This window comes from Spinacia oleracea, chromosome 2, assembly GCF_020520425.1.
Source record: "Spinacia oleracea cultivar Varoflay chromosome 2, BTI_SOV_V1, whole genome shotgun sequence".
Classification (NCBI taxonomy): Eukaryota; Viridiplantae; Streptophyta; class Magnoliopsida; order Caryophyllales; family Amaranthaceae; genus Spinacia; species Spinacia oleracea.
The window spans coordinates 17,839,587-17,863,266 of NC_079488.1; the positions used below are offsets into that span (position 1 = coordinate 17,839,587).

Sequence of the window (23,680 nt, forward strand, 5' to 3'; positions counted from 1 at the left end):
TCCTAGCTCTCTCCGCCGCCCTCAGAGGGATGTTGCGGCGGACGACTTCAGGAATCCCCGCAAGAGGATCAGCTGTCCCTCCAGTTTTCTCCAAGCTAGGAGAAGCGGATGCAGCCTTGGGGACGACAAACCCCTTAGAAGCCTTCGACGTCACTGACTTGAAGACGGGTTTCCCTGTGCCGCCAGCCCTGCGTTTGGAAGTAGGAGCCGCGTCCGTGCTCGCCTTCCTCGTCTTCTAAAAAAAAAATGATGAATAAAAACAAGTTGTAAACAACAAAGGAAATCACGTCTGAAGATTTAATCAATACCTTCTCCTCCTCAGCAGAAGGGGGAGCCATTTGCTCATGAATGACTTGCTCGGCTGCCTGCTGACGCTTCCAAGCTCTGAAGGTACTGGCGTCGAGTACCTTCGCCAATCAAGATGGCCTATCCACTTGGCCTTTGGAGGCATCATCCAGCTGACCCATGGCCTCGTCTGGCAAAACGAAATAAAGACATTAGTGCGGTTTTGATTAAACAGAAGAATTGGAAGTATAGATACATTACCTCTCGGCATATACGGACACATGCCTACAGCCGAGAGGAAAGTGGGATTGCTCAGTTGATTCAGATGAGGCAACCACCCCTCGGGTATGTAGGCCGTCTTGTCCTTGATGATGAGCGGCTTGACCAGGAACAGCGACGAGATCCGCTCCCAGAGCTCGGCGGAGATGGGAGGTAAAGAAGCACCTTTCCCAACGAAGTTGGGCTTGGCGTTCCAGCGTCTCATCCTCTCACACATCTCCAGATTGGTGGTTTTGATAACCACCCACTTCTTCCTCCAGTGATGCCACTTAGACGCCTTCCCCATCACCGTCCGATAGGCCCCTTTGTATGTAAGAATCAGCCAGCCCGCGGCGGCTTTCGAAACTTGGGACATAGAGGCGATTCTTAGGAACGCCGGAAGAGAAGGGGTGATGCCGGCAAGCTCGCAGCGAGCAATATAGCCAAACACACCCGCCCAGGAGTTCGGGGACATTTGGCACAGGCCAATATTGAAGCTGTCCAGCAACTCCACCACAAAGGGGTGAGGGGGAATCTCATACCCAGCTTCAAAAACGAGCCGTAAACGGCGAACTCTCCTTTCACCAGTCCAAAGCTGGTGCAGTTCATGCCAGCCGGCATGCGGAATTTATACTCCGACCCTAGATTCAGAGACGCCCCATAGGCTTTCCCCTCTAGAGTGAGGAAATTCAGCCACGTCTGAAGTGGGAAGATGTCGCTGGGATGAAGGTGACCTTCCTCCCCACCTGACGTACTAGCCGGCGCGGCATCGGTGCTTTCTGGGACGTCCTCTATAGGAGAAGAGAATTCTCCTTCAAACTACTCCTCGTCTTATTCGCGCCATTAAATCCTGCAACAAGCCAAGACTTGCCTCAAAACAGGGACAAACTTGAAAACAGAAGACGTCAAAGGGACAAGATGACGCTTTCAGTTTGACGAGACCCATGCAAGACTAAGAAGAAAATTTGGAAGAATCAAAATCAACAAACACATTTTTCCAAAGAAAACCTTTACCTGATAAATCAAAAGGGAGTTTGTGAAAGAACTTGGATGAAGAACTGCAAGAACACGACTTTGAAGATCGTGGCGGTGCTACGGTGGATGTCGGTGGATATAAGACGCCGGAAATCGCTTTCTCCTATTTGCTCTCAAGTGATCATTGGAAATGAGGGGGAAAATCACTCAAATTGGCCACTTATTTATAGAGGGGTAAGAAATGATTACCCCTGCCACGCGTCATCAACTTGTTGGACACTCCAAGAGCAGTGAAAACTAACGTCTGTTTTCACTCCTCATGAGGGGCAAATGATGTGGGCTTGAACAAATCTCCCACAAAGCCCAAAGAGGCAGCCTACGACTCATACTGATCAGATGGGCCCAGGCCTGGAAAGAAGGCCCAAAGTCCTGAGCTACTCCACCAGAATAAAGACAGAGCCCCATTGGGCAAAGCCCATTGTCTTTAAAAGCCGGTCCAAATATGGGAGACCCATCATTGCAGGCCAAAGGCCACGTGTCCTAAATCCCCAAGGGGCACGTGTCCCATAGTTAGGGTTGAGGGTGCAGTCCCCAAGGAACCCTAGCACTATAAATAGCTCAGATCCCAAGGTAAAGGGTATTCGATTCTTGCCCAACCACAAAAACTTATCTTTGATCTGCCTTCTCTCTACAAATTACTTATCTCTCTAGCTTATACTTACTTAAGCATCGGAGGGAATATTCCTACGGGAATATTCTTGTTTTGCAGGTTGCCAGAAGTTCGTGCCAAGTCATACTTGATACCTCCGAGGAGCGCGTGCCACATCAGCACCGTAAAAGTTCCCACAACATCTACTATGTGAGTATTTTGGGAGGATGTGAGATTGTCATGTTGGGGTTATAACCGTTGATTTGATGTTTTTCAACTTTTTTTTTAACCTAAAAAATAAGGTTATGTTCTGTTCAACTTATTTTGGATGTTTCAGAAAAAATAAGTTAATATAAGTTCAGAAGAATAAAAAAAATTATTTCACTGCCTGGTTGAGTATGGCAAGAGAAAAACCGACTATTTATGGTTCACCAACAGAGCAGTATGGCAGGGTATGGGACTATGTATGGGAGAGATTTCTTGAAAACATAACCCGGGAAGTGGTTGTGTTGTTGTTGTTGTTGATGACTGTCTTGGCCGTGAGAAGCCCCTATTCTTGAGGATGTATTGTTGCCTTGAACCCTTGATGACAGGTTCAAGAATGGTTGCAGGCCCATTGTTGGAGTGGATGAGTGTCATTTAAAGGGTGCATATCTAGGTCAGATCCTGCTAGCTTGTTGTTGGGAAAGATGGGAATAACAAGATCTTCTCTTTTGCATGGGCCACTGTGAAAATTTAAAACAGGGAGACTTGATGTTGGTTTATTGAGTTGCTAATGAGGGATTTTGATCGATCGTGGGAGCAATGGTGCAGGCTTGACATTCATATCAGATAGATATAAGGTAAATCAATCTTTTTCTCTGTTTTATTTAAATTTTGATTTGTTCACTTAGTCGTTCAATTATTTACACAAACTAACACATTCTGTTTTTAGGGTTTACTTGAAGTAATCATAACAGTGGATCCACAAGCCAACACCAGATATTGTGTGAGGCATATATGGGCAAACTTCAAGTTGAATTTCTCTGACACTTTGTTTAAGGATCTGTTTTAGGATGTTGTGAGAGAAACAACTTTTATAAGTTTCTATCCTATCCTAAAATTTGATAAAATAAGTCACAAAGTACACATAAGTACCAAAGTTGACTTAGGTTGACTTTGGTAGTTGTGGACTTGTGGTTGTATATTTTTTTTTTTGAGTTGGAATCGTTTCCGAATAGGTTTTTACTTTAAGTAAGTGTTGAGAGTCAGACTCGTTCCCGATTAAGTTTTGACTTATAGTCATTTTTGAGAGTCGGACTCGTTGTTTGAGAGTCGCGCTCGTTCCCAATTAAGTTGTGCATAATTTTAAGCTAAATGGATCTGTTTATAATGATTTTTTTTTTATGTGTTTGATAAAGCTTGACTTTGAAGTGGCAATGGAGTCTATCGGATTTCTTGATGAGGATGCTTGGTGTTATCTTGATGACATCTAACCTTTCTATTGGTCAAGGCATGCCTCCACTGCTGATGCAAGTCAAACATGTTGTTGAACAACTTATGTGAGACTTTTAATGTTGTCATCAAAGAGGCAAGGGCCAACCTATTCTGACTCAGATGAAATGGATGAGAAGGTACATCATGAAGAGGAACAATGGCAAGTGGGATGTTGTCAAGAAGATGGAAGGAAGGAAGTTAACGACCTACATAGGAAAGGTTTTTTTTTTTTGCTTAGAGAAGTTCAATAGGGATTTAATTGTGCAAAAGTAGGGAGGATCAGTATGAGGTGGAGTTAGACATTGATCAAGTCAATATTGATTTAGCAAATAGGACTTATTGTTGCTTCCACTAGGAACTAGCATGCATCCCTTGTGTGCATGCTACTCCTGCATCATGGATAAAACAACTAATCCAGATGATTATGTGCACTCGTATTACAGCAGGGAAACCTAGATGAAAGCTTTTGCAAGATCTTGATGCACCAACACCACCTAGGTACAAGGTACAACCTGATAGGCCTCAATCAAACAAGAGGAAGCTGGAAGCAGGGCAGAAACAACAAAAAGGGAAGAATGTGAAAGGGTACCAGTCTAGCCTAGTCGAGCATCCTAAGAGACCCAACAAATAGAACAATTGTGGAAAAATGTGGTGGACTAGGCCACAACAGGCTAACTTGCAAACTGGTGCATATGTTTATCGGTCTTCCAAAGGGAAGGGTGGTAGGCCTCCAATTAACATCCCTTGTGTTTCTGAGCGGAGAAGAAAGAAGGAAGAAAGGGCTCGGAAGAGTTGGGATGCTGCAGCTGCCACTGTAGGTTCTTCAAGTCAGCCACAATCCCAATCAAGCCAACAACATTCCCAAACAACTCAGCACCATTCCCAAACAAGTTAGCAACCACAAGAACAACCTTGGTCTAAATTGATGTGAAGAGGAAGACCACTTCTCTTAACAATATGTAGTTTGTAACCTTTGAAAAATTCTTATTTTGGTAATGAAAACTGCAATGTTCTAGATAACTATTATGATGCAATTTAGGGTAGTTGAAAAACAATGTTTGGTGGTGTAAGTTTTTGCCAATTCCATAACAAGTATGGTTGTGGTGGTGTAATTTTGTGATACTGTTATAGTGTTATGCTAAATAATCATATTTCTGCTATGTATGGTGGTGTTGTGTTGTTCTTGCTGCTGGTGTTTATCAGGTCAGAGGAGGCAAGACAACCAAAGTTGACTTGGCTTGACTTTGCTAAGTCAATTTCAGTAGACCGACTTTGGTTGTTTTGTTGGTTTTGTTACTATGAATCACATTATTTTTCTTTTTAAGAGTCGAACACGTTCCCGAGTAGGTATTGAAGAAATAATGATACACGGGCTCAGGTACGAGTCCGACTAATGTACAAACTTACAAAGAAAAGAAGAGAAAAGTGACAAAATTCTCCACAATTGTAGCAAATTATTTGCCTCTTCATTACTATGTGTTGTTTAACCAACCTTTGATCGTTTCCGAGTCAAATAAGATTGATGACTTCTATTCAACCCTCTTTTAAAATTTGAAATTCTGACGATTTTTACGAGTAACTTTACTAGACTCGGAAAGTTTTGTGTTGTCGAATTCAGAACTCACACTTACAAAGATAAGAAGAGAAAAACGATAAGTTTTTCTACAATTGCAGCGATTTATTTGCCTCTTCATTATTACGCATTGATTAATCAATCTTTGATCGTTTTCGAGTCAATAAAGTTGATCATTTCTTTTCAATCATCCTTTAAATTTTGAAAAAATGACTGGTTTCATGAGTATGTTTATCGGAATTGGGAAGTTAAAATTTGAAATGACAACATATAGGTAAGACAATCATATTCGTTCATTGATTCCATTCAAAGACAACTATATTTTTCCAACATCACACAAAAGGATTCGATCATAACATCCTAAATTCTTACCACTAATGCAATTATTATCCTAATACTACTTGAATAAAACCACTAATGCAACTAAGTAACACATCAAGCAACCCATGAGAAGTACCATATGTTCGGCTCCACCATGCCTATTATCCTTTCCCACCTCATTCATCAACCTCCTTCTTGGCTAGCTCAAACTCTTCAATCTTTTTCATCATAACATTCATCTCAATTTTCATCAATCTTTTTTCTAATAATCTTTTTTCTACTAACAGGTGGTTTATGACATCCCTCTGCCATGCAGTGCTATCCAAATCAAGCCACATAAAATAATTGCATCTCCTAGCGTCCATTTCTCGATCATAGTACTTGCAAGCAATGAATTTTCTACCCGGATTTTCATGAGTCCAAGCAGTTAGCCTTGACACAGGAGCTCCACAATAACAATAATCAAATGGTCCATCAACCTGCCACAAACAATTGAGTTTAAAACCCTAAATTAGAAAAACACCAAATTTACATACGAAAACCCTAATTTCAGATTTTCACAAATTACCTACTTCACTACGCGCACCATGCTGATAAATAGGGGAAATTGCCAAATTTTGTTAACTAATTAAAATTACTTGGAAAATTTAAAGATACAATGATTAAATTTGGGGAATTTGAAGAAAAAAAATTGAGCTATGTTAATGGAAGCTGTAAGTGATGATTTCATTAACGTTGGTAAACTAAAAAATAAAATAAAAATTTAGGTGGTAATTTCAAAAGTTGAAATTTTTAAGGTGGTAAAATCCAGCCACTCGAAAGTTTGGGATTGTGTGTAATATAGTGTGTTTGATTAAATAGAAACACTAGTACAATTAGTTAACTAATTTTCCCCAAATTCCTCTTGTTCCCCATACAATCAATCGGTTTATAACTAACTTTCCCCAAATAGCCCCGGTCTTGAGGGTAGGCGGGGAATACGGCCGCCTAAGGTCCAAATCAAAAGGGGGCCCAAAATAGAAATCTAAACAATAATTTAATACAATAAAAAATAAAACGCGCCATGTAGTTGTAATATTTATGTCGGTTCAGTGGTAAGTTGGTATGAATCTACACTTGGGACTTGAGTTCGATCCCGCATGCCCCCGCGAAAAATCTTCTTTTGACGTTAAAATTTCCCACCATTTTTTTTGAGAGAAAAACAAATCCCCACCTTTGTCTTCTTCATTTAACTTTCTGTTTAGTTTTCAGCCTTTTAATTTAATTCGCTTTTAATTTATGAGTAATTAATTTTCTATGCATAGTATTTATGTAATTTTTTAAGTTATTAAAATTCCCTCTTTCATGATAGCAGCACTACGTTTAAGATAAATAAGTCTACATCGAACTTACATATGTAATGCTTCACATTTAGTTTAGCTTTTAGTACTCAGTTGTAATTCATGTAGAAATTACTTGTACGATGGACTGTGAGTCTATGTTAGATAGTTTTTAAAATCAAATTTCAAATTTTAATGAACACAAAAAGTAAAGAACTACTAATATTGAAAAATATTGATATTTCTCTGCCAACAAAATACATATTTTTTTTGGATCAAACCTATTTATGCTTATTGACTATCTAATAGTCCGACTATTTTACTAATAGATTGCAAGTCTTTAGAGTAGGTTGGTGAAATTCTAGAAGGAGATAAAACAAATTTTTATTGATTTGAATTTGAATATGTAATCGGTTGGATGAAAATTTGGATGCGCGCGTAATTTTTTACCAATGGCGAAATGATATATTTCACTAACTATCAGACATATCATTTTGGAAGGGGCCCTAATCCCTTATTTCGCCTAGGGCCTCCGAAAAGTCAGGAACGAGCCTGTCCCCAAATTCCTTTTGTTCCCCATACAATCAGTTTGTTTATATAGCAATCAAAACAAATATCACAGACACGTTAATGTTACATAATAGTGAAACACCAAGAGTCCAAGACTAACTAGAGTCACATACATGTCTATGACATCAAAATTCATAATAGCCTGTATTAGACCAATTCAGAGTTGACTTGCCTGAGGGTTGGTCTCCGAAGTATGGTCATCTGTCTTCTTCTCTTGACCGTCTTCTGCACATCAAAGTCAAAATTTGATTGGTCAAGTACAACTTTCAAAGAGTGCCCTAGTATAATGTTATTTACAGGCTACAGCTACACTACAATATACTCAGCTACCAGTGTGGTTCATGAGTATGTGTCCGAGTGTCAGACTTGGCCATATTATGACAAGCCTGAATGTTTTTGGTCCAAATCTAAATAGCAGTTGTCTGTATGCAATACCAATACTAAAGTATCATGTATCTGATACAATCTGAATAGATTGATTAGCAGAAAAGTCATTAATTCATTTTTGGAAACGAAAGCCTTCTTTTTGCTTCACAACATCTACAATGTAGAACCCAGGTTCAAGCTCGATTAGGTATAGGGTTTAGGGTTGAGCAAAAAAAAAAGAATTGAAGTATTAAGGTTTTGTGAAGATTAAAATCTCAGAAAAGTTATGCAAGAAAGATTTTGAAATTAAACGAAACAGTAGGAACGTATAAAGCATTAACGTTTACCACTTTCCAAAAAACAAAAGGTCTATTACTCACATCTAGTCCAGCAAATTTTTCTTGGAGCTAATAATTTATAAACTATGGACAAGTATTTAAAGTTTCCACATAGGTCGGTGCACCATTCCTGTTAAATTTTTGGCAAAGAACTTTTTTATGAGTCAATAGAATCTGGAAAATCACTTTGCTGGTCCTTAGGGCATCCTAGTTTTCAGTTTCAACAAAGGGTCTTTTGTAAAAATATTCATGACCTAAGAGACTGTTATGCCTCAAAGGCTAGAACAATTCCACTCGGGCACTCAGCAAATTAGAAAGTTTACAAACCTCATTCTTATTGACAGATGTAAATGATAAAGTTTCACAGTACATGATACTTCCACCAGTAACCAGTTTCTGTCTGCACTAACAAATCTTAATCGATACAACATGAGCGCCATAATTACCATTTCCTCCGAAATAATACCTCCAATTTACCATTTCCTCTCTCCAAAATAATACCCAAAACAAAAGGAAGATGAATCTCTCACATTATCTTCCCTCCATATTACTCTATCCAAACACCCCGTAAACAGAAATGATTTGGGTAAAGACTGATTAAAACAAACAGTTCAAAGCTCATATGTTAGTAGGGGAATAGGGAGGGGTGGGGTGGTGGGAAGAGGTTCTCAACAGCTCCCTACACAAACAAACAATTTGGAGAAAACTAAGTCTATGTCATCAACACTAACCAGATGATCCATTGGTGAGGTCCACAGCACTCTTAGCATACGGGCTTGGCTCGTCGTCATCACTGCCTATAGAACCTTTTGGGGCCCATTTACAGCGAATCTGTCTACTTCCAAGCAATTTTCCTGTAAAAATTTGAAAAGAGAAAAGAAACATAATATCATGAGATAATATACAACTATTTTTTTATATATGAAGAAACTTCAAGGGTTTCATCATTTATAAGATCCTACGAACGACCATCAATGCAAATAAAATTAAGAAAGAGGAAACATTGCCTAGGGAGAAGTGTATCAGTACAGGACATACCATCTAGGTCATTGATCGCAGTTTGTGCATCCTGTAAATTAGATCCAAGGTCAGATTTTGCATATAACTACATATATCATGATATATTATCAAACATAACATTAAAACACATAAAACAATAACTCCATTAAACCTGTTGGCTTCTAAATGAAACAAAACCAAAACCCCTGGAACGCCCAGTCTTCTTATCCCACATTACTCTAGCATCTCTGCAATGAACAATAGAAAATCTTCATAATGCTCACCAGCAGCTGGGATATGAAAAAACCTGCCTAAATGGTAAGCTCGAAGGATGAAAATCGTCTTACGAGCAGGTATGATGAGAGAAGCATGCGAACAATGTAGCGTCTGTAACCTCAGGGACCAAATCCCAAACAAATATGTTGTGATGATCTGAAAGCAAAGTAGATAGCATGATCCATTAGAAATCAAAATCCGGATAGGATAACTGAAATGGCCAAACAAAGAATACCACCAACAAAAACATCTACAACTCTACGTACTCATCTTGTCCTCTCTTAGGCTGCTCGCATGTGCCCAATTAACTTTGATAGGTAGTCCAAAACTGAAATTTACAACAAAACAGCTCAACTAAAAGCTATATGATGAGAAAGTTTACTGATAAAATAACCGCACGTCATACTTACAGATGAAGCCCATTAAGGGTGACAATAGCAAGAGCAGCTGATCTTCGATCATAGTAATCCACAAAGCCGTAGGAAGACTGACAACACAAGTGATGAGGGGCTTATTAATCAACAAAAACAAGACAGCTAATGTAGACACTTCAGGCTAGTCAAACAGATGTCACAGAGATCGAATCGCTGATAAACAACAGGTAACCTACCTTCTCCTGACGAATTAGCTGGCATCTTGCAATAATACCGGTTCTTGAGAAAACTTCTTGAAGAAGTGGATCAGTGACTTGGGGGTGAATGTTCCAAACCAACCTACAATTATGCCTCACAGGTAAGAATTCCAATAGATTACAACAAGGCTACTAATATACCCCAAGGTCCTTCGAAGCACACAAACTTCACACTGACTTGAAGTTACAACTTACAAGTTTACATTAAGCATCAAACTGATAACCTAACAAGAACTCAGACACTGTTAAAAATATACTTTGTATCTCCTACAAAGAAACCTAAAAAGGATGGACAACAAATTGACTCCCAAAAAGAGTGTTGATCCAACACAAGGTCAAAATAAGAAGCAAAAGAAAAATCCCTAAAACGTACTCATAGGAAAAGCTAAAAAGAAAAAGAAAAAGAAAATAAAAATAAAAATAAAAGAAAGAAAGAAAAATATCTTATAGGCACTCACACACTGCAGCATGCACTTGAATCAAAGGATGGTGGCAGATTTCCACTGAAGATAGGCTCTGTCTGCAAAATAAAAATGTAAAAACAAGCAGAAAAGAATAAGAAAGGGATCCTACAAGGCTACAAATTAGAAAAAAAAGGATTAAAAAATTCCTAATCCAATTGAATTTTCCTCATTTGCATCTTTAGATTCGAAAACTAGGCAAGTAAATAAAAATTAAAGCCCTACTTTCCCACATCATGCACATCCGACTATCAATTATATAAATGGACCCTCCATTTCTTTTAAGAAATAGAAACGTCCCCTTTACCAATGATATACTATCAAAGATAGCTAAACAATGTAATTGGACATTGCCCATTTGTCCAACCAGTACAAGTGTACAACACCCAAATTACTTAACTTCAGAGACTGAAAACTCAGAAGGAGGAATTCAAAGTACTTAGTTTTTAATGGAAAATGATCTTGCCATTAAATTAAATCCTTGTGCAATACAAATACTACCAGCTTCGCAGTCGGCACTGAAACACACAACTAAACATTCTAACAGAACAATATATCGAAACATTCAAATCAATTTCAAGAAAATTACAGCTTCCGATGGTTATTTCCTTCATCCTTATCAACAAATAGTTAACATATTTCAATTAACAATAATGCCAAACCACAAGTCATAACCCCTGTTCCGGTGTTGTAAAGATGGAAACAATGGGCTTCGAATGAAGGCCCTTTTGTATGTGTTGAAGATCTTGCTTGTTTGAATGAGTAGAGTCCGAATTCACCTGCACAAGAGCAAAGTCACTAGCCTCGGGGGTGTTTCCGAGGAAAGCCCCTCCGATGCCTAAGTAAGAACGATGCTCGGATTCTAGAGAGAAGTTCTCTAGAAGAGTAGTCTTAAGGCGGTAAATTGGACGTACCTTGAGGTGTGAGCCTTGGCGGCCTATTTATAGTGTTTGCATAATAAATGCCCATAGGTCATTTATTGCTATTGGGCCTTGGGCCTTAATGGATGGCTGAATAGCCATTGGTAGGTTTGATGCTGTTGTTTAGAGCCATTGGGCTTTGGACTTAGTGGCCCAATTGAGAGTCAATTGGGAGCCCAAACAACATGCCCCCCAGACCCGGTCCATTTAGAATTAAATGGGTGGGTTTCCAGCTGTCAGAAGTCCGAAAGTTCCCTCTCTTTTTTGAAAAGGGATGATTTGCATTGATGACAAGTGTTGGGAGTTGTATTGTGTTGTGGAGATCGTGGGTTGAGGAAGATGATGCGCCCCTTTTCTTTTCTATAAATACGGGGTGCTTTGCTCTTTTCGAACTTTTTACTCCTTCTTTCAAATCCATTCTCTCTCTAAATTCCGGCGATCGCAGTGCAATTTGTTTCTTCAGATCTACGAAATTCGGCCAACTTTAGACTTCGGGAACTTGTGTTGTTCGTTTTATCGGCGAATTCCGCTTCGGAAAAAGGTAATTTGTTTCTGAATTCTCCTTTTTTCTTCGTTTTTCCTTCTACCCCTCAATCTCAACCCTAGACCGAGAATTCGCGGCCATGGCAAAGAATAGGGGCAAGAGCAAGTTCGTCGTTGGCTCCTCTAGTGAGAGGGAGAACGTGCCTTCGGGAAGGTTACCGAAAACTTCGAGGGGTCGGCCTTCGGAGAGGCCGGTGGAGAGGCGTTCGACTGGTTGGGATGCTTCAAAAGATGATGTTGTTGGCGGGTCTAGCGTGTCTGAACGCGCAACTTCTGGTAAGAAAGCTGGTTCTTCGGGTGTGCGCCGCTCTTACCCTGAGTTTCCAGTTCATTGGACTGAAGCTGATCCGCAGGGCAAGTATGCCCCGATTCTGCATGAGACCACTAAGATCGATGGTCCCTTGGAAAAATCGGTCAGTGGTGACTGGTTGGTGGAGGCGAAGCTGGGGAACTACCATCGGAGAGCCGAAGAGTTATACGGAATCCAGCACGCCTTGGGGTACTGGTGCGAGCTTCCCGACCAGGAGCGTCCTCGGGTGACTCATCCGCCAAGGGGGTTCATCTCTGTGTATACTCATCATTTGGAGAACGGTCTCCGCTTTCCTTTGGATCCCTTCGTTTCCGAGCTCCTGGTGTCGTACAACATCAGTTTGGCCCAGCTTACCCCCAAATCTATGAGGCACATCATCGAATTTAGATGGGTGTGCGATTTTATTAACTTTCCATGCTCTGTTGCCGTGTTTCGGGATCTGCACGATCTGTCTTTCAACCACGCTTCCAAGGGGGATGGGTATGGTTGGTGGACCATCATCAACAAAAGATCCCGAAGGAAGGGGGAGCCGAACTACATTACGGCCTACCCTTACCTCAGCTCTGATCATAATTGGAAGACGGAGTGGTTGTTCGTTCGTGTGCCCACAGATCCGAAGCATCCACATTTTTACCGCCCGCCGAAGTGGTTTGTGACTCCTGATCCTGATATGCGAAGCGTGGCTGCTCCGGATCGGAACCATCACCACTACGTGGATCTCCTCCAGTGGTTTTTGGCTCGGGAGGACAACTACAAACTGCCGTCCAACTGGCTCCCGAACCTCAACTATATCTTGCGGGAGGACATTCTTGCTGTTGCCGGTCTCAGCAGGATTTTTGACAGGGGTAGGTGTCTTTCGGCTGGGACCGTGCTTTAGTAAGTTTGTCCTCCTCCTTTTTGTCTCGTTTTATTGACTTTGCTTTGTGCTTTGTTTCTGCAGAGTACGGCTTTAGCTGCGTTGATCCTGTGGTCTTGGGCATTTCTTTGGATCTGAAGACCATTCACGACTCGGCCCCTGATTACAAGTTCGGGAAGGAGAATCCTCGTAATCCTCGCTTGAAGGATTACGTGATATCTCCGTCGGGTGTCGCTCGGATATCTGAAGTTCGAGCTGATCCGTGGGATTCTGCCTCTTCTCCCGAAGCTGTTCCAGTGAAAGTCGTGCTCCCTGATTTGAGGACAACCTCGGATCCGGTGAGTGTTTCTATATCTCGAAGTCTTTTGTTTGTCTTTTCTTTCTGGTTGGCCGTCGGCTAACGTCTTGGTCCTGGACCATCTTTTTAGGGTCCTGGGACTGACGCTGTGCCGCGTGCCGTTCCTTCGGTTTCATCTCCGGCTCGGATAGATATCTCTTTATCTAGGAACCGGGTACTTCGCGATTTTTCTTTATTCCTTCCTTTGTCTTCTTTTACATTTATTGACCCTTGGTCTCCTCTGTTTAGGATCAGCGCAAAAGGAAGGGCAGCACTCTTTTGAGGCCTTCTGCGCATCCGAAGAAAGCGAAAGCTTCTCAGTCTTCGGAGAAGGTATTTGTTCTGACTTGGATCTTTTTGTGGTCCGTTCTCTCTTTTTCTGAAACTGACCTTTGACCGTTTGCCCTGTAGGAAGCGGTTTCGGAAGTCATGCCTCCTCCCAAAAATCTCCTTCACTTCATGCCCTTGCCAGGGCAGAAGTTGAAGAGTGTGGTGGTTGCGGAACCGCCGCCCGTGGACCAACCGTTGGCTGAGGAAGATACCATCCCCTCTCCGCTGAAGCCGTCTGCTGCTTTAGGGATCGAGATCCAGGATATAACCAAGGTGATGGAGGCAATTGAAGCCGACCTTGTTCCTGGCTCGGATGTCCCTATTGTGGCCGAGCAGAAGGAAGAATCTGCTGGCGTTTCTCTCGAAAGGGAGAAAAGTCCGGATAAAGAGATGGTGGATCTCACCGAAGCTGAGAAGGAGGTCCCTTCTGCTGAGGAGGAGCAACCCGAGCAGGGTCTGACGAGGAAGAGGCGCCACTCGACCTTGGGCTCTACTTCGACCTCGGCCCTGGATAGACTGATCCACGCTGACCCTTGCTCGGATGTTCCGCTGAAACGGATCCCCGAGGAGGTAAGGGAGGCGATGGCTCGTTATGCTAGAGCTCCGGTTTTGGGGGAGGACCCCATGGCTCACGTGGGATCTTTGGTGGGTCCTGAAGCTGCACGGGAGAATCTTCTTCGGGCCAACCCGCAGTGGAGGGTTCCTGGAGCTGAGGAGAGGAACCCAGCTATGATGGCCCAATATTATCTGAATGAGGTAAGTGTTGGAAATTTTGTTTTGAGTTCCGTTTTTGGTTTGTTGTTTTCTTCTTTCCTCATCTTTTCTCGTCTTTTCTTTTTTCCCAGGCTGTTTTCTGGTCCTCGTTCGCTTCCGAGTGTAGCTCGGTTGAGGAGAGGCAACTGAGGAGGTATCAGGAGGCTTATGCTCGTGATATCCCTGTCTTGGACCAGAAGGCTGGGCAGCTCATGGCCGAGATGGTGGGCCTCAAGCAACTGTACCTTCAGTACAGTCGTGAGGCTAGGGAATCGGCTGAGCAGATCGGGGCCGAAGTTGGGAAGCTTACTTTCCAAGTCGAGGAGGATGCTGAAAAGATAGCTTCCTTCGACAAGGAGAGGAAAGAAATGGCCGCCAAGTTTGCGAGCGAACTTGAAGAAAAGGACAGTCTTCTCAAGGAGATGACTTCTAAATTTGAGGCGGCCATTAAGCAGAGCCAGGAAGCGGAGGCGAGGCTTCAGCAGTTTGTCAAGCATCGGGAGATTGTTCAGAACCAAGCTGACAAGGTGCCCGTTCTCCAGCTGAAGATCCGAGAGAAGGATGCTGCCATTCGGAAATTGGAGCAAGAGAGAGTTGACCTCTACACTGCTGATCAGTGTAGGGAGCAATACTGGAATGGCATCCTGGGCGCTCGGCGGATGTTCGCGAAGCATATGCCTCATTTCCCTTGGAATGAGAAGGTTCCGCTCTGGATGAGGGCCCAGGATCACTTGGTGGAGTGCCAGGCCGATCGAGACGAAGCTGAAGCTGAACGCCAAGCTGCTCTTGCAGAGGCTCGGGCCCAGAAGGCGACTTCCGAAGGTGATACTACTGCTGGGGGTTCTTCGAAGGATGCTCCCCTGGGGGATGCTCCTGAGACTCCCAAGAGTTAGGGATTCGGGCAGTCGTCTTCTTCAGAGTCGGTCGGTTCCAGTTGAGGACTTCCGAACATGTGCTTGCCTTTCCCCCTTTTGCCTCGGCGCTGCGTTGTACTCATTTCTTTTTGTTTTCTTTAGTACTTCGGTAGGCCGGTATTGTCTGTTGATGGCTGCCGATTTTAACTGTTTCATTTTGTTTTCAATTTTTGAGGCTTTCAATGTATTTGTACTCCCCCCAAATATTGAATAAAAAATGAATGTTTGTTACTTGGCTGCTTCTTTTCAACTTGTACTTTCGCAATTTTCAGGTCTTTAAATCCGTAGATTTCTCGAGCTCCTCTTTCTGTAGACTTGCTAAAAACCTTTTGATCTTGCGAGCTCTTTAAATCCGTAGATCTGTTAAGAGACTTTTTAACTTTGCGAGTTCTTCAAATCCGTAGATCTGCTAAGAGACTCTTTGATTTTGTGAGTTCTTCAAATCCGTAGATCTGCTAAGAGACTCTTTAGTTTTGCGAGTTCTTCAAATCCGTAGATCTGCTAAGAGACTCTTTAGTTTTGCGAGTTCTTCAAATCCGTAGATCTGCTAAGAGACTCTTTAGTTTTGCGAGTTCTTCAAATCCGTAGATCTGCTAAGAGACTCTTTAGTTTCCAGACTCTTCAAATCCGTCGATCTGCTCAGAGGTTTGGATTGTTCTTCCGATCTCTTGTGGTTCGGAAACCTGGGCAAGAGATCGCTAGTCTGCCTCTTAGTTATGCCTTCGGCGATCCGTGGATCTGAGCCGGAGTTTTATAACTTGATTCGAGCGACTGTTTGTTGCGAACAAATTTTATTAGGGTACCGCGAATCCGAGGATTCTGGACGATTCCCTGAAGTGTATGATTTGGTCATTTCTTGCATTTTATCAAGGAATGGGCAAAGTCAATCCTGTTTTTAGTCTCGGATTGATCAGATCCGAGGCTGCATGTATATATAAAGGGACAATAAATATAGAGATAAGTTTAATGAAACTCATGGTGCCCATGGCTTTCCTCTTCTCATTAAACAACTTACTTGGTTTACAGACAGAGATCATACAAAATATTTCTTGAGAACATCGGTATTCCAATGGTTCTTCAAAATTGTTCCATCTAGCTGTTTCAGCATAAACGTGCCTGGCCTTTTTTCGGAATGGATGATGTATGGTCCTTCCCAAGTGGCTGAGAGTTTGCCATGGATCCGTCCTTTCTGAACCGAGGCGGCGTTTCTGAGTACTAGATCACCGACTTTTAGGGGTCTGGCGTTGACTCTTCGGTTGTAATGCTTGTTGACCCTCTGCAAATAGGCTGCGTTGAGTGTCCTTGCATCGTTCCGAGCTTCGTCCAGTAGATCGAGAGCTTCGGATAGAAGTTGGTTGTTGCTTTCTCCTTGGAGCCCATCATACCTGTTGTATGCCTGGATCCTCAGGCTTTCTGTTCCGATCTCCACAGGGATTACAGCTTCGGATCCGTATACAAGGTGGAACGGTGTTTGCCCGGTAGCTTCTTTCTCAGTGGTCCGAAGGGACCATAGCGTTCCGGGTAGCTCTTCTAACCATTTGTTTTTGTCGTCCTCGACTCTTTTCTTGAGTGCATTGAGGATGAGCTTGTTAGCAGCTTCGGCTTGCCCGTTGCTTTGTGGGTGACAGACTGCTGAGTACGCTAGGTGTATGCCGAACTGTTTGCACCACTTTTGCAACGGGGTGTTGTCGAACTGTTTCCCGTGGTCGAAGACCATCAGTCTTGGTATGCCGAACCTTGTGATGATGTTCTGCCATATGAACTTGCGGACCTGAGGTTCGGTGATGGAGGAGACAGCTTCGGCTTCGATCCATTTGCTAAAATAGTCGACTCCTACAATCAACCACTTCTTCTGGTTCGTCGCTGAGGGGAAGGGACCAATGATGTCTAACCCCCACTGTGCGAATGGTAAGGGATACAGTGTTGATTGTAGGGTTTGAGCTGGTTGATGGATGGCTGGTGCGAACTTTTGGCATTTCTCGCATTTCCTTGCCATCTGCTTTGCCTCGGAAACCATAGTGGGCCACCAGTACCCGGCCCGAAGGGCTTTATGTGCCAATGTCCTGCCTCCGATGTGGTTTCCGCATATCCCGAGGTGGATTTCCCTTAGGATGTAGTCAGCGTCTGTTGGACCCACACATTTTAGCAGCGGAGCAGAGAATGATTTCCTCATGAGCTCTCCTTCGGCGCTGATGATGAACCACTTGTTGAATCTTTTCAGTTTTCTTGCCTGCAGCTTATCCTCGGGAAGTTCTCCCCTTTCTTTGTATGCAACTACTGCGTCCATCCAGCTGGGTTCGGTACGTAAGCTGCATACTGTGGTGGGTGGCAAGTCAATGCTTCTCTCTTGGTGAACCTCCACGTGGACCGACCTGTTTAGGTCGATGAGTGTTGAGCTTGCGAGTTTTGACAGTGCGTCTGCTTGCGTGTTTTGTCCTCGGGGGATGAGAATGACTTCAAAGGATCTTAACTTTGACGTTAAGGATTTAATTTTTGCTAAGTAAGCTGTCATGCTGGGCCATTTGGCCTCATACTCCCCTCGGATCTGGTTGGCTACAAGCTGGGAATCAGTTTTGAGGCAAACATGCTCGGCCTCCAGGGATAAACAAAGCTCTATCCCTGCGATTGCGGCCTCATATTCGGCCTCGTTGTTAGTTGCTTTGAAGCCGAACTTCAATGCATACTCTATGCTTTTCCCCGTCGGGGGGATTAGTACAACTCCTGCTCCTGAGCCGTTTATTGTGGAAGATCCGTCAGTGAAGACCTCCCAAGTGCTTTTCGTATCATCCAGCATTTCCTGGTATGAGCACTCGGCCAAGAAGTCTGCCAATGCTTGTGCTTTGATTGCTGTCCTCGGCTGATATTTGATGCCGAACTCTGATAGTTCGAAGGCCCAGGCAACCAATCTTCCTGACCTCTCTATTTTGTCGAGTACTTTTTCGAGCGGTTGGTCAGTTAGCACTGTGATCTGGTGGGAGTCGAAGTATGGCCTCAGTTTTCGTGCAGCTACCACTACTGCATATGCGACTTTCTCGATGAGTGGGTACCGGGTTTCGGCCCCTGTGAGTGTTCGGCTGGTGAAGTAGATTGGCTGTTGCTTCTTTTCTTCTTCCCGAAGAAGCACTGCGCTGACGGTTCCAGGGCTAACTGCGACATATAGGTACAGGGTTTCCCCCTCCTTTGGTCTGGCCAGTGTCGGCAGTTGAGCTAGGTGGGCTCTGAGTTGCTGAAAAGCTTCTTTTTGCTCCTGTTCCCATATCAGTTCGGGATCCACTTTCCTCGGGACCCCCTTTTTCTTGACTGGTTCTGCTTCTCCTCCGGGGAGGTTCTTTGGTTTCAGTGCTTTGAAGAAGGGGGCTCCCTTGTCCGAGGCTTTTGATATGAACCTTGTTAGTGCGGCTAACCTGCCGGTTAGCCTCTGCACATCTCTCTTGGTCTTCGGCTCGGGTAAATCCAATGCCGCTTGGACTTTGTCCGGGTTCGCATCAATTCCTCTTTCGCTCACCATGAATCCGAGGAATTTCCCTGACTTCACCCCGAAGACGCATTTTTTTGGGTTCAGCTTCATGCTGTATTTCCTCAGATTTCCGAAGGTCTCTGCCAAGTCTTTGACGTGGTCTTCCTCCTTGATGCTTTTTACGATGGAGTCATCCACATAGACCTCCACATTCCTCCCTTTCTGGTCGGCGAAGACGTGATCAACTAGCCTCTGGTAGGTGGCTCCGGCATTTTTCAAGCCGAAAGGCATCATTTTGTAGTTGAACACTCCTGCGCTTGTGATGAACGCTGTCTTTGCTCTGTCATCGGGGTGCATGAATACTTGGTGGTAGCCTGAAAAGGCATCCATGAAGCTGAGCAGTGCATGGCCGCTGGTGGAGTCAACCAATTGATCTATCCTTGGCAGGGGATAGCAGTCTTTGGGGCAGGCTCGGTTCAGGTCTGTGAAATCCACGCACATTCGCCAGGAGCCGTTCGCTTTTTTGACCATCACCACGTTGGCCAGCCATTTCGGATACATGCATGGTTCAATGAATCCGGCCTCCTGCAACTTTTTCACCTCCTCGGCGATGGCTTTGTTTTTCTCCGAGGAGTAGTTCCTCTTTTTCTGCTTGACTGGCCGAGCTTCAGCGTTGACGTCCAGCTTGTGACAAATCAGCTTCGGATTTATCCCTGGCATATCTGCTGCTGACCATGCAAAGATGTCTTTATGATCCCTGAGTAGTCGGATCAAATCGATTCGGAGCCCCGAGCTTAGGCCCTTGCCTATTCGGACGCTCCTGTCTGAATCCTCTTCGAGGAAGATATCCTCCATTTCTTGATCTGGTTCGGGAGATAGGGTTTCGGGGCGGGCATCAACTTCTGCGGGAGACAAGCTGCTCGTGCTTGCTCTTCTCCTTTTTGCCTCGCTTTCCTCTCCCGTAGCTCCCTTTTCTTCTTCGGGGCCGTCCCCTAGTTTGGGCTTTCGGACAGCAGTGTGGCAGGTTCTTCTCGCCACTTCTTGATCACCTCTGATTCGTTCGGCGAATCCTGCATCCGAGACGTATATCATCAGCTGGTGGTATGTGGAGGGGACTGCTTGCATCTTGTGAATCATGGTTCTCCCCATGATTACGTTGTATACGGAGTCGCAGTCCATCACCAAAAATTCGTCCCGAAGGGTTTTTGCTGCCTGGCCTTCACCCACTGTGACTGGCAGGGTGATCTTTCCTCGAGGGATAGCTGCGGATCCGTTGAATCCGATCAGAGGATAACTGACTTTCGTCAGTGCTTCCTCTGGCTCTTCGAGGATCAGCTGCTCGAAGCAGTTTCTGAAGATGATATTGACGGCACTTCCTCCGTCGACTAACACTCGATGTACGTTGTGGTTATTGAGGTCCATGGAAATGACCAGAGGATCGTCATGTTTGTACTGGACTCCGAAGCAATCATCAGCAGTGAAGGTCATGTTCGGGGGGCGTGGCTGGTTATCTCCCACCGCGCTGAAGTTGACCCGATGGGAGAGGGCTCTTAGGTGTTTTTTGCTGGCCTGGCCAGACTTCTGTCCCCCGAACACCACTAGGATGTCGTTCTTCTTGTGCCCTGTTGCTTCGTAGACCCTTTTCTGGGGTTGCTCGTGTTGTTTGCCGCTTGCGGCCTTTTCTTTTTCCTCCCTTCGGTCTAACAAGTACTGTTTCAGGTAGCCTCGGCGAACGAGGTCCTCAATGTTGTCTTTCAGCGAGTTGCATTCTTCGGTGTGGTGACCGAAGTCATCATGAAACTCGCACCATTTGTTCTTGTTTCTCCGAGCTGGGTTGGACTTGAGCTTCCCAGGTAGTTTCCACTTTTCGTCATTTCTGTTGAGGCTGAATATCTCTTTTCGGGGCAGAGCTAGTGGAGTGTAGTTGGTGTACTTGGGTTGAAGTTCACCCCTTCTCCCGTCTTTCTTCGGGCTCATCTCTCTAGCTCCTACTTTCTCTTTCCCCTTCCTTGAGCTGCCCTCGGGCTTGCTCTGGGTATTCTTTGTGTCTCTCGGATCCGACGATCCTTTCAGTCTTGCAGCGGCCTTGTTGAACTCTTCGGTTCTGATGAACGCATCAGCCATTTGGAGCACGTCAGCTATTCTGGAGGGGTTCTTCATTGAGAGTTCGTCACGGAACTTCCCTTCCTGGAGCGCGTGCTTCAAGGCGAAGATGGCCACGTCTGGCTGCAAGTTTGGTATGTTTGTTGATTCCTTCATGAATCTGGCCATGAATTCTCTCAGACTTTCGTCTCTTTCTTGTTGGATTGAGGTCAGTTCTGCTGTGGTTCGCTCGGGGCGATTGTTGCTCACGAACTGTGTGCAGAATCTCTTTTTCAGCTTTTTCCAGCTCTTGATCGATCCCTTCGGCAGCGATCTAAACCACTCTCCCGCCACTCCGGTTAGCGTGGTTGGGAAATATTTACACCAACATGCTTCGGAGTAGGGACTCAAGAACATTTGCTGCTCGTAGGAGATGACATGATCCCTCGGATCTGTGATTCCGCTGTAGGTCAGGTGCGCTGGCAGTCTTACCTTCGGTATTTCTTCCATGATCAGCTCGTCCGAGAAAGGGGATGACGTGGGAGTCATGATTCTTTTCCCGAGTCTAGCCCTGATGCCTTCGTTTGCCGAGGTTCTGTGATTAGAACGTTCGGGCGTACGATGGGGGCTAGGGGTTCGATCATGCCTCCTGTCTCTTCTTCTCTCTCGGCTACTGACCTCGGGTCGTTCGCCAGATCTGCTTGGCTCGCCCACCCCGAGTCTCGTATGGATCGAGGGTCTTAACCTTGAGTGGACCGAGGGCCTCAACCTGCTGAGCACCGAGCTTCGGACCCGAGTGTTACGAGTAGTCGATTCGCTTTGGAGAGCTGTTGGAGTAGGCGATGGTCTCGCAAACCAATCTGGTTGCTGTTGTGCCCTTTTTTGGGTGTCCCACGTGCTTTCCATCCACCTCGACGTCAAGTGTGTACCTGTCAAGGGAAGGAGTTCTCGTTCGGGTCTGGACACTTCCGCACTGGGTGGCTCGTTCAGCCTTCGCCTGGTCCTCCTCTCTTCTCTGCGGTCATTTGCCAGTCCTTGCTGCTTCTCATTGAAGAGGAAGTTTTGCATGATGGTCATGGCCGCAGTGAGCTCTTCTCTAGTTGGAATCGGAGGTCCTGCATTTGTGGCGGTCGTAGCTCTGCTTGGCTGTGACCTCGCCATCGATTGAGGGTGCTCCTCTTGGTCAGATTCTGAATCTGACCGCACCATCATATCGTCGTCATTGTTGTTAACAACATCATTCACCATTTTCGCGGAAAGAGGTGATTGATGTCTTTCAAAGGCTTTGAAGTGTTCTTCCCCACAGACGGCGCCAAATTGTTCCGGTGTTGTAAAGATGGAAACAATGGGCTTCGAATGAAGGCCCTTTTGTATGTGTTGAAGATCTTGCTTGTTTGAATGAGTAGAGTCCGAATTCACCTGCATAAGAGCAAAGTCACTAGCCTCGGGGGTGTTTCCGAGGAAAGCCCCTCCGATGCCTAAGTAAGAACGATGCTCGGATTCTAGAGAGAAGTTCTCTAGAAGAGTAGTCTTAAGGCGGTAAATTGGACGTACCTTGAGGTGTGAGCCTTGGCGGCCTATTTATAGTGTTTGCATAATAAATGCCCATAGGTCATTTATTGCTATTGGGCCTTGGGCCTTAATGGATGGCTGAATAGCCATTGGTAGGTTTGATGCTGTTGTTTAGAGCCATTGGGCTTTGGACTTAGTGGCCCAATTGAGAGTCAATTGGGAGCCCAAACAACCCCTATCATACAGAATTCCCTAAAACTATTAGTTATCGACACATTTACTGAATGCTGAAAAAATCATCTCCGTAATCATTCTACTTTACAATTGCGCATCAAATTATATCAAATGTCACGTATTCAATAAATAAATAAATAATCAAATCTGGACACTCAATCATACAAAAATATCAAAAAGTAATCAAACAAAAGAAACAACTCATCTCAAGATAATAATTCGCAAAAACGATGAAATCAAAATATAAAAAAACATCAAATTACCTGGGGAGGGGCAGCGAGAACACCCGGTTGATAGAGAGAAGCTTGTTGCTGAAGGATCAATCGCTGCATCGAAGCTTGTTGCTGAAGCATCAATTGCATTCTTTGCTGGTCCTCCATTTTTAGGGTTTATTGAGAGCGCAGAAATTGGAGAGAAAAAAATTACAAAAATTAAAAATGAAGAAAAAGTGACAAAATTGGGAAAAAGGGCGGAAATTTAAACGGGTCGAAAGCGAGGGATAGAAGAAAAAAAACCGGGAAGTAGGAGAGAGAAAATGATGGGTAAGAGCAAAAAAAAATGAACGATTTTTCTAAAAATCTTCTATCTGTAAGGAAAAGATTATTACTCCGTATAAAAATCAACTATAGGAAAAATATTACGTAGATTATACATTTAAAATTTTAACATAATTAAGCCTTAATAATTTTAATAAAAAATACACGTCTTTCATAAGAGATAACAATATTTTTTACTAAATATTTCTGAGAACATCAAATATCACGTGGAAAGAACAAAAACAAATTAAGTAAGTTTAGAAAGAATAATAAATCAAAATTAAGGCTTACACAATACAAAATACATCATAATTAATAATAATCCACGAAATATTTCATCAAATGTACTACTACATAAATAATAAAATCAATTACAAATGTAAACGATAGTTATAATTA

At 43.8% G+C, this 23,680-nt stretch overlaps 1 protein-coding gene across 2 annotated transcripts; it reads right to left on the reverse strand.

Moving 5' to 3' along the window:
• Nucleotides 1–5,491: 5,491 nt before the first annotated feature.
• Nucleotides 5,492–23,293, reverse strand: LOC110790780 (oligouridylate-binding protein 1). 2 transcript variants are annotated; one of them, XM_021995547.2, is made up of 11 exons: nucleotides 23,009–23,293; nucleotides 10,495–10,556; nucleotides 10,016–10,118; nucleotides 9,816–9,892; nucleotides 9,672–9,733; nucleotides 9,477–9,561; nucleotides 9,302–9,377; nucleotides 9,169–9,199; nucleotides 8,862–8,984; nucleotides 7,599–7,651; nucleotides 5,492–6,016 (listed from the first exon to the last, which is right to left on the reverse strand). In XM_021995547.2, the coding sequence occupies exons 1-11, from the start codon at nucleotides 23,123–23,125 to the stop codon at nucleotides 5,714–5,716; spliced, it is 1,092 nt and encodes a 363-aa protein (XP_021851239.2). In that variant the 5' UTR covers nucleotides 23,126–23,293; the 3' UTR covers nucleotides 5,492–5,713. The 2 variants fall into 2 exon arrangements, with proteins under 2 accessions (XP_021851239.2, XP_021851240.2); XM_021995548.2 differs by lacking the exon at nucleotides 23,009–23,293 and adding an exon at nucleotides 10,964–11,117.
• Nucleotides 23,294–23,680: the final 387 nt, after the last annotated feature.